Genomic DNA, 15,446 nt, shown 5'->3' with positions numbered 1-15,446 from the left:
ATGTGTGTTCCCTGTTCTTTCAAAGTAAAGTATAGCTATTGAACACAAAACTATTAGCTATTGAGCCCTGTACTTGGTTGGAGCAGTTGCTGGAAGTTTTACTAACTACATCCATCGCAGTACAATTGGGCATGTAGTCAGAGAAGAACTTTGATAGTTGCAGTTATCCCACTGACATGATCAAACTCCATTGTCTAGTCAGATCAACCTGGGTTAGGAAGTTACTCAGGCTCTGTGGACTAGGTGCTGTTAGAATCGCTCAGGACATAATGCACTGAGAGCTTATGCATTTTCATACTTCTTTATTAAAGCTACAAAATTTTTAAAAAAAAGGTTAAAATTACTAATATTCACAAACACAAGGGCTAGTGAGAGTCATTTCATTAATGAGGCACCAGTGGCCTAGAGGGAGCACACCCACTGACACGTTTGTTGTGCTAGCTAGTTTTAAGACTACAAACAGTGCCTCACTGAGATAAAAGCACCATGAGGGCTCACATGGCAACTTGGGCAGGAATTCCTTTTTCTGCATTTGAAGAAAGGGGCCAGTAACCAGTGCAATTCAAAATGATCTAAGAACAATGCAGGTAAAATTGTTCACAGTTCAGGATGCAACTGGAATGCATGGGGTAGAGGAGAGGAGTCTACTCTGCTCACTAAATATTCCAAAGAGAAAGTAGCTCTTCCTTCCATTGTTCTGGTACAGCAAACATCTGCTCAGGCAGATCTAGAGAAACAACCACCGGAGAGCTGCTGTCCCATGACACCCATATCACGGCCAGCAGCTGAGACTTGATAGATCCTGTTAATCATGTAAGAGTTAGTGTCTGAGGTGGGAAAGGAAGTGCAACATGGTAACATTAAAAGTCATGGGTAGTCTCCTTTGCCCTCAGTTGTCCTCCTCTTTGATGGGGGTACAGCCAGAGAAGAAGCTGGTGTTACTACTCAACATTCGCTTTTTTTTCTTCACTAGTGGCAATTGGTTCTCCTGGGACTCTACATCTCCATTGATTAAGAGTGCAGCTGTGTTGGCCTTCTTGACAAACACATCTTGCTCAGCGATCTCTTTCAGGACCTGATAAGAAAATGAAGCTATTAGCTTGAGTTGCCACAGCACTCAAAGAAACCAGCCAACCCTCCCTGAGACTTGGAAGACATCCACAATTGCAAGCTGCCTTTCCCCAGTCACTAATGGTAATCCACAAAAGCTACTCTATTTTCTTTACTTTACATGTCAAAACTCTAAAGAGATTTATAAAATGGGGCAGAAAGAAGTTGGGTGAGAGGGAGCAGAATCTAGTGTACTTAGTTGGCATAAGGACACTGGGAATCAATTAGGGTGAGGTTGAGCCAGGTAAAGGGCCAACATGTCAATGGCTTATTTGAGAGCAAAAAGGTCTAATTCCCCCAGGCTGCTTAGAAGGTTAGGGATAAACAAGAGGCAGAGGCAGTGAAATTGTCTCAGTGAATTTTCTCCTGATTTAGTGCCCACTGCTAGCCATGAACAAGATACGGCAGCCAGTGGCTGGAAATCAATTCCACCCAGGCTCCCCCATTTCTGATTTATACCTTCTTGGTTGGAGTGATACATATTGGTTCAAAGAAGGTCTCCCCAGCAGTCACTTCAGTGGGATCTTCCAGTTTGAAGGATCCTTCAGAATCTCTTGTTTGGTTCTCACTCATAGGACCATCCTGAGGGACAAACACGCACATTAGTCTAGGCCAATGCTGCCCCATCAATAAATCTTATTCAGGAAATAGATTTATGGATCCTAATATTTTACTTCCCCTTGCTGTGAACAGCAACTCTAGAGAAAGTGGCATGGGCACTAGAAGGCACATGTTATAAGGCAACTGGTTCTTCAAGGTGATAAGGGATCAAAAAATCAGCTAATTTTGCTTTCTAGGTGACCAGGGTGGGAGGTTTGGAGCAGAGGCCTCCCAGTATCTGACTGCTAGTCAAACTCAAATGCAAAAGGCAGATAGGGCTACTATTTGGAATCATAAATGATCAGGATGGTTTGTGAGGTAGCTAAAACCAGCTAAGTTCCTCTTTGGAGGTTTTTAAAAAGCCATGAATAAATGGAGTGGAGTAAGTTTTTTGTACAGTTTGGACCAGAGGCACAAGTTCATGTCCGCTACCAGGCAGAAGGGACTACCATTACCTATCCTCTGAGAAGCATCTGCAAGATTGCAGCAAGCTAACCCCAAAGACTGGAGACCAGTAGGAAGACTCCCACATTCATATACTTTAATGCTGCAGGCTGGCAAAGCAGGTGGAGCTACTAACATGGTTAACCTGGCAAGATGCACCAGGTGGATTATACGCAGTGACATTTACAATTGTTTCCAACATAGGGATAGACCTTACGTTGCCAAGGTGCATAGGCACCACTAGCTTGTGGGTGCCCATGTTCGTCTTTCTGAATTAGATTATATGGAAATTATTGGGTAGATGTTGGGTGCATCCAGCACCAAGGTCCAAGCGCCAAATGCAGTAGTACTCACCAGCAGGCCAGAACCACGGTTTCTACATTTTGTTGCATCACAGTTACAGCCTGCGGTACAGCCTAGCTTCTGCTTCCTGCAGCCACACTGCCTGTTTCCACATCGGCCCCGGCAGGAACACTTTTAAGAGAAGAGAACTCAAGGTAATAACAGTTCCACTGCTGCTGGGCTGTGTCTAGATAGCCCCAGCAGTCAGAGGGTCTTTACCAGTGCTAGTACTGGACACCAAATTGCATAAATTACCATGACCCTCACCTCACTGCCACTCTATCCCCAGAAAAGAGATGCATGTGACCCACTGAGCCATCTCCTGGAGTAGATGTTCATTCTGAATATTGGTGTTTCAGCACCATCACAATAACTTTCATCACCTCACCAGGTCAAATTCAAGCTTGAGACCTCTCCATGTACCCATTACACATGCCAGCAACAGCCAGTCTCACTCACAGGTCTAAGTGCATGAAACTAGAGAGTTTCTCCCAGATAAAGCCAATGCACATCCCAGTTCAGAAGTAAAAGGGCTGCATTGGTTTTGTGGCACAGTTTTAAGTTCTAAGTGTGAAGTACAATAAGCCACTCTCACCCCTGCAATGGCTGTTCTGAAACTGCCCAGGTTTTAAATGAGGTCTGAGCACAGCAGTTCAGAATTACAGACTCCCTTTGATGCCAAGCAGCAGTTTCAATGTGGATGGCCCCCACCCTTCAGGTCAGTTGAGGAGCCTGCATGTAGCTTGCAGATGTGTCAGAGTGTATCTGTCAAAAAAGATTTGAGGGAGAAGGCAGTCAGCCTTCATAGGGGATCAGAGCTCTGGCTTTGGGGAAATTCAAGCTTAGAATGGCCCATTGGTTCTTACTGACTTAAAAGTGTTCAGCACATGCAAGCTCCATCCACACTGCTTCTCCCTCAAAAATCTTAGTGGAGAGCAAGAGCCTGAACAAGGTATCACAACGGGAACCAGGAAGGAAGGGGAAGTTCCCACAAAGTTTAACGCATCTCTCTACCTCCCAAATGCCATTCTTTAGTTGTATGCACGTGCTTCATTTGGTACCCATCACCGCTTGTGGAGAAAGCTGCATGGTACCAGTGTCATCAATATTTTTGCCTCTTTATCATCTCCCACGCTACCTCACTCATCTTCTATTCTGTCCCCCTTTCCCATTCTACATGTAGTGCTTAGTGTTCCATACCCATCTTCTCCCCACGGGGTCAGCAGCCCTGTACACATAGAAGCTGACTACTCAGCTTCTTCTGCATCACACGATAGCTGGGACTGTCTGCAGGGGGACTTTGCAATCCTAGCCAGTTTCTCTCTGGAACAGCCACATGCACGAGCATAGCAGTTCAGAGAATTACAAACTCCTTTGATGCGCAGGAAGTACAGCTGCCCTGGAGCACTTGCTACTTTTGCTGCTATCTAAAGTGTTCAGGTGGATGGCAGACAAACCATCCATCCAAAGTACTACTGGCCACAACTAAATGCCCTCTGGTGCTGCTGGAGTAAGTGGCTTTTGCTTCAGGATGCCAGTGCAAACCCCACAGTTCAGCTGTGTTTCATTCTGCATGTGCCAGGCAGCATCATGACACATGTAAGTGGTCCCCTCAGTCAGAGCTAGTAACCCAAGCCGGAGGCAGAGAAAGGTAACTGGATCATACCCCTGATAGGCTTTTCTTGGATCCTTTGGCTGCTTTTATCGGCACCCACTCTGCATCTTCCATCTCCCCTCCAGACTCCTCGGATTCAGAGAACAGCTCTTGCACATCCATTTCTGGGGTCTGTGCACGGGGTTTTGCAGTTGTCTGACGGCGAATCTTTGGCTACAGATGGAAATTAGATGGTTTGAGACCTCAAATGTGTCAGAGTTTGGACTACTCCAGAGTCCCAGCAGCACATCACACCCAGCTTACTTGAACAGCCAAGAGAACTGCAGGACCAAGGAGGTGCCAAGTCATCAGGTTGGCAGGGATTCTTAACAGTTCAAAGCAGCAGCTGGTTTAGCTTGTTATCTTTAAACAGTTTGCAGAACTTTGGTGCACTGCCCCATGCTACACAGCTATAACAAGTGATCCAAAATCACCACATTATTCCTTCCAATAGCTAGTGGTTAACATATTGGCAGGCCATAGGTTATACTTGATTTCTGGTTTCTTGCTCCCTGGCTCAGCAAACGCTGGCAGTGCTGCAGAGGAAACAGCCTGCTTGTGAGGGTGGGGACAAGGCAAACTGTATCAACATACAAGGTGTGACAGCTTCCTTTAGACAGAAGAGGAGCAACAGTGCCAACCGGTTACAAAAGGATTCTAGTTCTTTGCTAAAGAGAAGGATGGGAAGAATCCTTGGGGCCTGCCTAGGGCAGATGATGCATCTACCCCAGTCTTCAGAACAAAGAAGACTAATAAAGCAACTCAGGTGTAAGAGGGAAGTTTGAAAGATTTGTTAGCCAGTATCTTTATCCATACAGAGCCCAATCAGCCACAGAGAAGTGTGGCAATTAGCACATGGCAGTTGTTTACCTTGGGTGGAATATAATCAAAGGGAGAATCTGGGGACTGAGTCGGCATTTGCTGAATGTGTCGGAGCTTCTGTCCGCTGGCAATTTGGTGGAGTATTAATTTCTGTTAGAAAAGAAGATGAATTTCATTGCATCGTAAGTAGCCAAACCTAACAAACCGTGCCACCAATAAGCTGCCAGGTGGCTATGCACACACCCTTCCCTACCTGTTTGAGGGACTCATTCTCCTGGAGAAGCTCTTGGTTCTTCTCACAAAGTTCCCTCATTTTCTCAAGCTCTTCATCCTGTTCACAAGAAAAAGAATGAAATATGTAGGGTTATTTAGGGTCTGAGAGGTAGAAACTGCTTCTAAACTGCTAGCAGATTGTTCAAGTCAGGAGGAGGTCTTGCTCAATGCTTAGGAGTGCTCTGCGCCTCCACATCCACAGAGGTGGCCTCTCCACCAGGAGACTGGACCTTCAGTTTTGAGGTCAGGAGGAATACAAGCCTCACTGTCAATTAACTTCCTCTATCCTACCAAACAGGCCAACAGTTCTCTCTTCTCATGTTACAGTCTGCCAACTTTTAACACCTTCCCTACCCTTCAGGGACAATCTCGGAGCTAGGCTAGGAAAGCTCTGCTTCAGTAGCTCGGCCAACTCTCTTCTTCCCTAGCAATTTGCTATACTAAACTCTAGTAGCTTTGAGGGAGAGGATAGTGTATTCCACTGCTGTTTGCTACTGTAGGGCCCACCCTGGAGCTGGTGCTTTCAACATTCCCACTGTGGGATCCCCCCCGAAAGACCCTTCATCACTGAAGGCAGACTGATGCTGCACTCAGCATAGAGCTAACCGTATTCCTTTGGTTGGCTGAGCATGCAGAAAAGCAGCTGATGTTGGTCTTGTGGAAGCTGAACTGGTCTGAGGCAAGTCTGTTGTCACTTAGTTTGCTTCTTTGGAAGGAGCATTTATGAACACAGACTAGAGGCACAATATTCCAGCCATCTACTAGCAACTTCTCCAAGAAGTCTAATCTACAGATGGAGAGCAGCATGAATAATTTCCATTGTTACTCAGCCACTCTGAAGCCCCGCTTCCAATGGCAAGGAGCTGGCATTGCTACAGCAGGGCAATGCGGTTACACCCACATATAAAATGCTCCTGCACCAGGGGACCCCTCCATGAAGAGGGAACCTGCCACAGCTGAGTCCACCTCCAGCCAATCTACCTGGAACTTGAGCCGCTCAAGTAGCTGTTGCTCGTGCTCGGTTAGAGAGTCCTCCAGCTTCTTCTCTGCTGCTTCTTTCTGCTGCAGTTGGCTAAGCAGGTACAGAACCTACAGGCAAATTAACACAGCATAGATGAAAAGGATGCAGACAGTGACAAAACATGCTTTTAAGGGATAAACCCCTAAGGCATGCCTGGCAGTCTTGACATTCTCAGTAGACCTGGAGGTTTTGGGGCAGGTGAAGAGATGGTGTGGTGGGCAATCTCTAGTAGAGAAACAGGTTGTAGAGACAAATAAGCTAGTTCTTTGCCATCCATAGCATGAGAGTAGTCTGGGCCCACTTGGAAACAACACCTTGTGTTCAGATGCAGCAAGTTTGTGCCTTTGAATGGAACTGAATAAAATGGTTCTGTTTTTACTTCAGCAAGACCATTTAGCACCACTAAAACTTTAGAAATGGAGATCAGAAGACAGATAGGGAGACTTCCTAGAGGGTAATTATATCAGGTCTGCCAGAGGCCAATAAAGCCTCATGAAAATAGGTTTGGGTTTGTTTTGGGATTTTTGTTTTTTTTAAAGACAGGTTGCAAATTGATTTTAATTTAACCCTTTTTCTCTTAAGGAAAGAGGCACTTGGATCTAGGATCATGGCCTTAACTCTTCTTCATGGGCAGACCTTTAGGAGCAGCTCCAAGGCATTTGTTTAATCCCACGGAAGCCATGCAGTGTTAATCATGGAACTCCTTCACCCCTGGGTTTTACCTTTTCCTGATGTTGCTGCTCCTGCATCACCAACTGACTTTGGAGCTCAGCCTCTATATCTGCCACCTGGTTTCGCTCTTCAAGCAACATTTTCTGCATATCTGCACAATTAGCTTTGCTCTGTTCCAGGCTGCTGTGAAGTTTGCTTTCCTCCACTTTGGAGGAAACCAGCTGAAAGACATCAGTAAGGAGACTATTGAGGAAAATGGGTGCCACTCTCCACAGCATATGATTGGGACTGGACATCAGCAACAAGGGTGCTGGAGTCAAATTTAAAGCTATACACACTTGAAAGCCATTATCAGGTACACCCACCCCCCACCCACCCCCCGCGCACACACTTTACTGTGGAAACAGACAGAATAGGCAGCACTGACAACAGTTACTAGAATGACTCCATCATCGTCTATTACCTTTGTTTCTGCATTTCGGCATGCCATGGTCTCCCCAGTCTTCAGATCTCTCTTGATCCCACTTACCTCATTTGTCTCCAGTCTTCTTGGACTTGACATCTACTTCTCCTGCCTTGAGTTTTTAACTCTCTCCTTGATTCTCTACAAGTCTGGTTTCCTCCTCCTCCACTCCATTTATGCTTCCTTTATGAGTGGCCTCTTCTATTATCCCTCAAAGTTACCCACCACATAGAAAGACAATAACTCCTTGCCTGACCTTTATAGACTGTGTTTTTCATTGCTGACTACTCCTTCAGGGACTCTTTCTGTTTTCCCCTCCTCCCTCACACTCAGAGTACCCCCAGAGATTTGTCCTCTGCCCTCACTGCCCCTAGGCAAACTCATCTGCTCACAAAGATCTGATTAGTGTCTCCAGGCCAGTGCCTCCAAGATTTACTTCTGTCCAATTTTTGTGTGTGTGTTGTTTTTTTTAAAACCTCCCTTTCCTGCTGGGTGTCTCGATGCCAACTTAAAGCCATCTTGTCAGAGACTGAATGAATTATCTTCCCACCTCCCAACCGTAGACATTGCTAATAAATTCCTGTTTCTCCACAACTCATCCTTCCAATCAGCCTTTGATCGTATCATACCTTTACTAATCCAACTTGCTCCTTTCTGGCTTTCTTTACACACTTCATCCCTCACTCTTAACCTTCCAAAACTCTGCAGCAGAAAGTTACATGGCTCACTTGTAGCTATGACCATGGTCAGCTCTTCCCTGAACACCATCATGGGCTCCACCATACCTCCTGTGTCAGATTCAAGTTCTTCCTTTTCAAGGATGGCGTCTCACCTCCCAAGCCATTTGTCAAGGATGCATCCTATGTGTCTTTTCCCCCAGACTTGCCTCCATGCTACTCCCCAGGCCAGGAATCTCATTCTGACCCGATCCAGCATGCCTCTTCCCTCTCTTTAGGCTGCCCATACAACCCACTTCAAGGAGACCAACTATTGTTAAAACAACCATCTATGTAACCTTCAAAATGAATGCACTATTCACCCAATGACCCTTGTCACAACCCCTTCCCCTGTCATGTATCACCACATTTGTTACTTCCTTCTATTCTTGTCTAACCTGAGATTATGAGCTCTTTGAGGCAGATATGGTTATAGCTAATAAATACAGTGCAGCAATCCTAAGAAGATGGGTGTGCCACAATGCAGAAAGAATGTACCTCTCCAATTAGGTATTTCAGGGCACACTTTGCCTCTAGAATAGTTGCAATAGTTTCCCAGCGTTGCTTCACCCGGTCTCCATTGTCGGCATCCAATAGCTTCTGCTGCAGATCTGCTATCTGGGCACTCCTTTGGAAACAAACACGCATTTGAGCTCAAGGAAAAGAATTTGGAGTAGTTCGTGGAGAACAGTAATATCATATTCCCAAAACATTACAAAAACTATGGAAAGCAGCTTCAGTTAGTTGATTGTTTGTACGGTGGTAGGGTCTGCTGCAAAGCTGCATTGATGACTCAGCTGGAAATTCATTCTCCTGAATCTGTACCAAGCCACTGCTTCAGCATCATGCAGGTAGGTGCTGTGCTAACATCTTTCAGATAAGCAAAATGGACATACATCTCTCTTGCATAAATAGTGTTCATAGCCCCAGTATCTTGGAAATTCTCACTTGATAGCTATATTCTGTCTGAAACTACACAGAGCAGGTCAGTTCTATTTGCTATTCTTTACTTCTCCCAGGTCTCATAGAATGGCTGCAATGGTGAAAGTGTAGGGTACCTTGGGATGATGGTGCTATAAAAATGAGAGCTAGTTCTGCCTGTTAGAAGTTTCATGACATTCCCTTACCTGAGCTCCATCTCTGTTTCCAGGCTTTCTATCTGCTTTGTGATGGAATGGTCTATTTCTGAAGCCTGCACGTCTGCGACCGAGTATGTACGTCTCTGAAGAGAATTGCAGCAAGACACAATTATGAAATAATTTGAGGTTGGGGAGGCAGAAGGGGAGTGAGAACAACCTAGTGCTTGAGCAGGGGAGGGCAAACTACGGCCCACGTCTGGACCATTGGACCTTTTAATCCGGCCCTTGAACTCCTGCGTAGGGGCAGCCAGGGGGCTCCAAGCGCCACCCCCCTGCAACTCCCATTGGCCAGGAACCGCGGCCAATGGGAGCTGCAGGGGCAAGTGCCTGCGTAGGAGTGGGAGGGGGCATGCCGCTGCTTCCAGGAGCTGCGAGGGCAGCGCCTGCGGACGGGGCAGCACACAGTGTGGCCTGGCCGTGCCTCCGCGTAGGAGCCAGAGGGGGGGACGTGCTGCTGCTTCCAGGAGCTGCTTGAAGTAAGTGCCGCCCGGAGCCTGCGCCCCTGAGCCTCTTCCCCCCACCCCTGTGCCCCAGCCTTGATCCCCCTCCCGTCCTCCGAACCCTTTGGTCTCTGCACGGAGCACCCTCCTGCACCCCAAGCCTCTCTCCCCAGCCCCACCCCAGAGGTCGCACCCCCAGCTGGAACCCTCCCCCTCTCCCTGGCCAGCCTGGAGCCCCCTCCCACACCCTGAACTCCTCATTTCTGGCCCCACCCCCCCAGCTGGAGCCCTCCTCATTTCTGGCCCCACCCCTCCCACACTCCAACTTCCAGTTTTGTGATCATTCATGGCACACCATACAATTTCTATACCCAGATGTGGTCCTCAGGCCCAAAAGTTTCCCCACCCCGTGCTTGAGTCTGAGCTTTAGTTTAGACACTCTAAACACTTAAGATAGGGGTTGCATTACCAGGACAAATGTTTACAAGTAGTTCTTCTCAGCTAAAACACCACCCTCCTTCCCAATTGAACAAGGGGTTGTACACGAAACCTTTGATGGGGGCTGGGGCCCACTCTCATGACACTGATGCCAGACTAATTGTTTTAGGGAATAGAACCATGAAGAACCAGATCCCCACTACCTCTTGTGCTCCAATCACCTCTTCATTGCTATTCCTTTCATCAGCCAGGGGGGCTGTGGAAATCTACTCGTCATAGGACTTCACAGACCCAAATAGGAGAGAACAAGTGTAGCAGTAAGGGGACAGAGAGTGAGTGTAGCTCTCAGCTATGACTCCGTGTGTCACTCACCCGAAGTTTTAGAGGTGGAGTCTCCCCAGCTTCCCTCTTTTCTCTAAGCTGCAGGAGTTCCTGGGCCAAGATCTTTCTATCCTCCAGAAGGTCAGAGAGGTGGCGCCGGGCCTCTTCAGTACTAACCAGAACCTCCACTTCATTTGCAAGCCAGCTCTGGAGAAAGACAGGACAGAGATAATAAACCAGGAGTGGGCAAACTATGGCCCGCATCTGGCCCATCAGCTATTTTAATCTGGCCCTTGAGCTCCCACTGGGGAGCGGGGTCAGGGGCCACTCTGTGCGGCTCCCGGAAGCAGCGGTATGTGCCCCCTCTATCTCCTATGCATAGGGGCAGCCACGGGGCTCCACTCCACATGCTGCCCCCGCCCCAAGCGCTGCCACCGCAGTTCCCATTGGCCAGGAACCACGGCCATTGGGAGCGGCAGGAGTGGCACCTGTAGACAGGGCAGTGTGCAGCAGAGCTGCCTGGTCACACCTCCGTGTAGGAGCTGGAGGGGGGACATGCTGCTGCTTCCGAGAGCTCCTTGAGGTAAGCATCACCACCCCAGCCCTGATCCCCCTCTCTCCGAACCCCTTGGTCCCAGCCTGGAGCACCTGCCTACACCCCAAGCCCCTCATCGCTAGCCCCACCCGAGAGCCTGCACCCCCAGCCAGAGCCCTCACCCTGCACCCCCTCCGCCCCAGCCTAGAGCCCCCTCCCACACCCGTAACTCCTTATTTCTGGTCCCACCCTGGAGCCCATACTCCCAGCCAGAGCCCTCACCCCCTCCCACACCCCAACCCCAATTTCGTTAGCATTCATAGCCCACCATACACTTTCTATACCCAGATGTGGCCCTCAGGCCAAAAAGTTTGCCCACCCCTGTAATAAACTCTACTGGACATCGCAACAGTGGGACTTCAGTCACCCACTTCCTCCTCTGAACTCTCCTCCATATCTAGGGGCAAATAAACTAGGTTGCCCTTATTTACTCCTATTCAGGACAGGAAATTCCATGGCCCTTCTCTGTTTTCCACCCATCTAACCCAGCCTCCATCAGTGAGCTAGTCAGGCAACCTTTTTGCTAGCTCATTATTCAAAGGGGTGCATCAGGCAGTGCACCACTATACTGATACCCACTTTTACTCGAGCAGCAGCTCCTTCCATTCCTCGGTTTTGGCTCTCTTTCCGTTTATCCACTACTTCACGCTGTTTCTGTAGAGCATCTTTCAGGCGCTTGTTAGCAGCTGCTGCCTGCAAAAACCCCCACCACACATACAATCATTTCCCCTCCCTGAATCCCTAGCACAGTAGAAACTATTGGGCTGCTTAACTTAATGTGATTCACAGCTCTGGGTGCAGGACTCCATGCTGCTGAAAGCCAGTCAGGAAGCATCTGCACAATGACATGCTAACCAAAAACACTGCTGCTTTTAGCTTTAGCTGTGGAGTAGTATATCTACATTTATAAGAATCCATTCTTCCTTCACTGAGCACTTGTAGAGCAGATACAGATGGGATGTCACTGCACGCAGGGCAGTATTAAGCATGAAGGAAACAGCTGCCTGATCTGCTTTTGGAATTATTGATGTCAATAGCCTCTGGAGGAGCATACCCCTTAACTAGGGTCTTAGCCATATTACAAGCCTCTTGGTTCACCTCTAGAATGCACTTTTACTATTGAGTCTATATGCTGGGTACATTATTTCCTGTGATTCTGCAGCCAAGTTGTCTCCAGAATACACCCACTGCAGTTGTGTACCAGAACTGAAGCTCCCATTTTAAAAGCATTTTTGTATCAAAGCATTTCTGCTTCTAGACCTTATGGTTGAAGAAAACCTTCAAGAAGTGGACCCAGAGTAAACTGATGCAGTTCTGTCTTCTCCTGTCTGCAAACAGCCTGAGAGAAGCTCTGCACAGTGTTAACTGCACCCACTCATGCCAATGAGAAGTCTGAAGCCTAATGTCAACACTTTAAACATTAGTGATCTCATTGGTGATCGTTTTAGCAGATCCAGCTAGTATGCTTATCCATCATTGTTGGAACAGGTGATAGAATCTAGGGCAGGCAGTGCAATCAAGAGTTACTGGGTTTGGGAAGGAGACAGTGAGAATTAAGAGGCAGAGTCCCTAAATTTTTCAAGGGGGAAAGAAAAAAGTCACAATGCACCCCCTCTGAACTGACATCCTCAATTCATCTCCAAACCCCCAAACTGTTCCCCTGAATATCAAGAATTCGATCTGTCCCCTGCCAAAACTCCAGTCATGTCTTCCAGACCTTGCGGGATTGATCAGGAGTCCCGAGCAGATGTTTGCTCCTTACCTCTTCTGTTTTGCGCCTGAGGATATTGGCCTGATTCTTGAAGTCTCGTTCTAGCTTAAGCAGCTCATACTGCCTCTTGCGATCCTGAAGAGAAACAAACTAGGCAGGTCAAAAAGTTGCAAGTCATATAAAGACATGTTTTACAGTGCACTTGTTTAGTCCAGGGGGAGCATGAAACAGACATCCTATGTGCTCTATGACCAACACTGATCACTGTAAGCTTGAGCAGACAAAATTCAAGTGGCCCTTGTTGCTCTAGAACAGGGGTCGGCAACCTTTCAGAAGTGATGTGCCGAGTCGTCATTTATTCACGCTAATTTAAGGTTTCACGTGCCAGTAATACATTTTAAATGTTTTCAGAAGGTCTCTTTCTATAAGTCTATAATAGATAACTAAACTATTGTTGTATGTAAAGTAAACAAGGTTTTTTAAATGTTTAAGAAGCTTCATTTAAAATTAAATTAAAATGCAGAGCTCCCTGGACCAGTGGCCAGGACCCGGGCAGTGTGAGTGCCACTGAAAATCAGCTTGCGTGCCGCCTTTGGCATCCGTGCCATAGGTTGCCTACCCCTGCTCTAGAATATGGTCTCCTACATCCTTTGGGGCTAGAACTGTTCTGCTCACAACACCTTGAGACAAGGACACATGAAGACTCAAGAGGCACAGAAGCCCCATTAGACCTGAATGCCACAAGCTAATTTGATTACATTAACTACTGTAATAGTAACAGCTTTAACTATTTGCTCATGTGGTATATTCTCAATACGCCCTTGAAAGGGCAGATGCCAACTACTTCTATTTTGTGGTAAAGATACCCCTAGGTACTAACGCGGTGTTATTTTTTACTTCGGATTTAGATCTGAGTTGTGATCACTCTGCTGGCAGATCAAGGAACCTCAGACATAAGCTAATCGTCAATCTTTCCTTGACACATATAACTGGTGAAAGGTGGCAGCCTGCCACTCAGGTATATATGGAACAAGAGGCTTTTTGACCTATTGGTTTGTTATTTTCAAGGCACTGTAGAGATGTTATGTTTTCAGATGTTTATTTGCAAGTCGAGCCAACCCCTTAGGTAAGTTAACTCATGGCCAGCAGTGACTGTCCAGGTGATTAATGGCTCACTTACCCGTTCTTTCAGCTGGATCACTTCCTTGTCCTTCTGCTGCTTCCACTGTCTAAATTTCTCAGCATCCTCTTTCATTTGGCGCATCAGCTGTACCCGCTGATTTTTCATTTCCTGCAGGAGAAAGTTACTCCAATACTTACACTTTGCATAGTTTTGTCAAGTACTCTTGACAAGAGGACATATTACGAAAACTTTGCCCACCCGCAGCACCAGCCTTTTGAGGAGGTCAGTGCTTGAGACTAATGATTTCATCCTGTTAACCCCCACTTAAAGGTGTAGGGAACCATCTCAATTTTACAGACATGGAAACTAAGTTACAACAAAGTCAAGTGACTTGCCCAAGGCTTGGACTGAATGAGTAGTATAGCCAGATTTGACTCCCAGGCCTATGCTTATACCATAAGAGCCTCCTATCCACTCCATCATTAGCAGCACTAGTCACAGAACTACAATTACATGAGTCTTGCAATACAAGGTGATGCCAGTCCAATAAAATGGAAGCTTTCACTGTCTTCTGGCTGGAAGTTGCTCCATTAGATGGAGCTCAGAGGCTGCATATGGCAGTGTTAGTTACCCGAATCTCCTGGTTCAGTTTGGAGACTGTGCGCTCTGTAGATTCTTTCAGCTTCAAGAGTTTTGACTGTTCATTCAATTTCTTCTTTAGCTCATTCATTTGCCCTTCCAACTCCTGGAGTCTTTTCCTGCGTCGTTCACTCAGCCTGCAAAGAATCACCCTATAAATATATACCTAGTAGTGCTGTTCTCCAGGAATAGACTCCCCTTCTCCTTACTGTGAAAACAGACCCAGAATTGCGGTCCCTCACTCACCCCATTGCCTGACCACTGTATAAAGCAGAGTTTAGAAACTCCAGTTGTGCTTCTCAGCAACTCATTCAATCCAAAGGGAAGGTTGGAAGGGAGATGCACACTAGAAATCTATTTCCCAGGGTGTAAGTAGAATGGTTGATCCTGGGCAAGCCAAGAACATCTCAGCTATGAGATCAGTTCCCTTCAGGTGAATGAGAGCCGACTGCAGTGCAAACATAACTTAAAACTCCCAAAGAGAGACGGACAGCAGCTAGTCCCAGAGCCCGGGTTAAATGACTCAAGCTTGCAGGGTTCACACTATGGAGCTAAAAACAACAATGAAGACATTCATGCTTGGACTGGAGCCTAGGCTCCGAGACCCTCCTTCTTCACCAGTTTTCAGAGCCGGGGCTCCAGTCCAAGCCCAAATGTCTTCACTGCTAATTTTAGCTTCATAGTGCAAGCCCGATTCATTGGATCCAGGCTCTGAGTCTCTCTGCTGCAGGTTTTTTTTTTTTTTTTTTTTTTGGACAGTATAGACATACCAGTAGAGCCTGGAACTATAATGCAGTACAGTCCCAGTTAACTAGAATTTTCGGTTATCTGAATCCACAGTGCATCCCCCAGGTAGCCCACTAATAACTTCTCAATTAACCTCTTAACGCTTAGTAATATTCAGCAATGAGTATAATTCATGC

At 46.9% G+C, this 15,446-nt stretch overlaps 1 protein-coding gene across 2 annotated transcripts in view; it reads right to left on the bottom strand.

Moving 5' to 3' along the window:
- Positions 1-889: 889 nt before the first annotated feature.
- The window catches only part of KIF4A (kinesin family member 4A), a 35,167-nt gene continuing 20,610 nt past the window's right edge, over positions 890-15,446 (bottom strand). For both annotated transcript variants that reach the window (XM_065410749.1, XM_065410748.1), the window contains exons 16-30: positions 14,516-14,660; positions 13,942-14,052; positions 12,813-12,896; positions 11,630-11,743; positions 10,507-10,662; positions 9,245-9,339; positions 8,616-8,745; positions 6,989-7,159; positions 6,227-6,334; positions 5,226-5,303; positions 5,021-5,122; positions 4,163-4,324; positions 2,509-2,628; positions 1,570-1,692; positions 890-1,075 (exon numbers count right to left, since the gene is read on the bottom strand). In XM_065410749.1, coding sequence (XP_065266821.1) covers positions 890-1,075; positions 1,570-1,692; positions 2,509-2,628; positions 4,163-4,324; positions 5,021-5,122; positions 5,226-5,303; positions 6,227-6,334; positions 6,989-7,159; positions 8,616-8,745; positions 9,245-9,339; positions 10,507-10,662; positions 11,630-11,743; positions 12,813-12,896; positions 13,942-14,052; positions 14,516-14,660 — 1,885 coding nt within the window. The remainder of the gene's footprint in view (positions 1,076-1,569; positions 1,693-2,508; positions 2,629-4,162; positions 4,325-5,020; positions 5,123-5,225; positions 5,304-6,226; positions 6,335-6,988; positions 7,160-8,615; positions 8,746-9,244; positions 9,340-10,506; positions 10,663-11,629; positions 11,744-12,812; positions 12,897-13,941; positions 14,053-14,515; positions 14,661-15,446) is intronic.

Source organism: Emys orbicularis, chromosome 9 (genome assembly GCF_028017835.1).
Source record: "Emys orbicularis isolate rEmyOrb1 chromosome 9, rEmyOrb1.hap1, whole genome shotgun sequence".
Classification (NCBI taxonomy): domain Eukaryota; kingdom Metazoa; phylum Chordata; order Testudines; family Emydidae; genus Emys; species Emys orbicularis.
The sequence above is the reverse complement of the archived record's forward strand: the minus strand, read 5'-3'. Positions and strand labels throughout refer to the sequence as shown.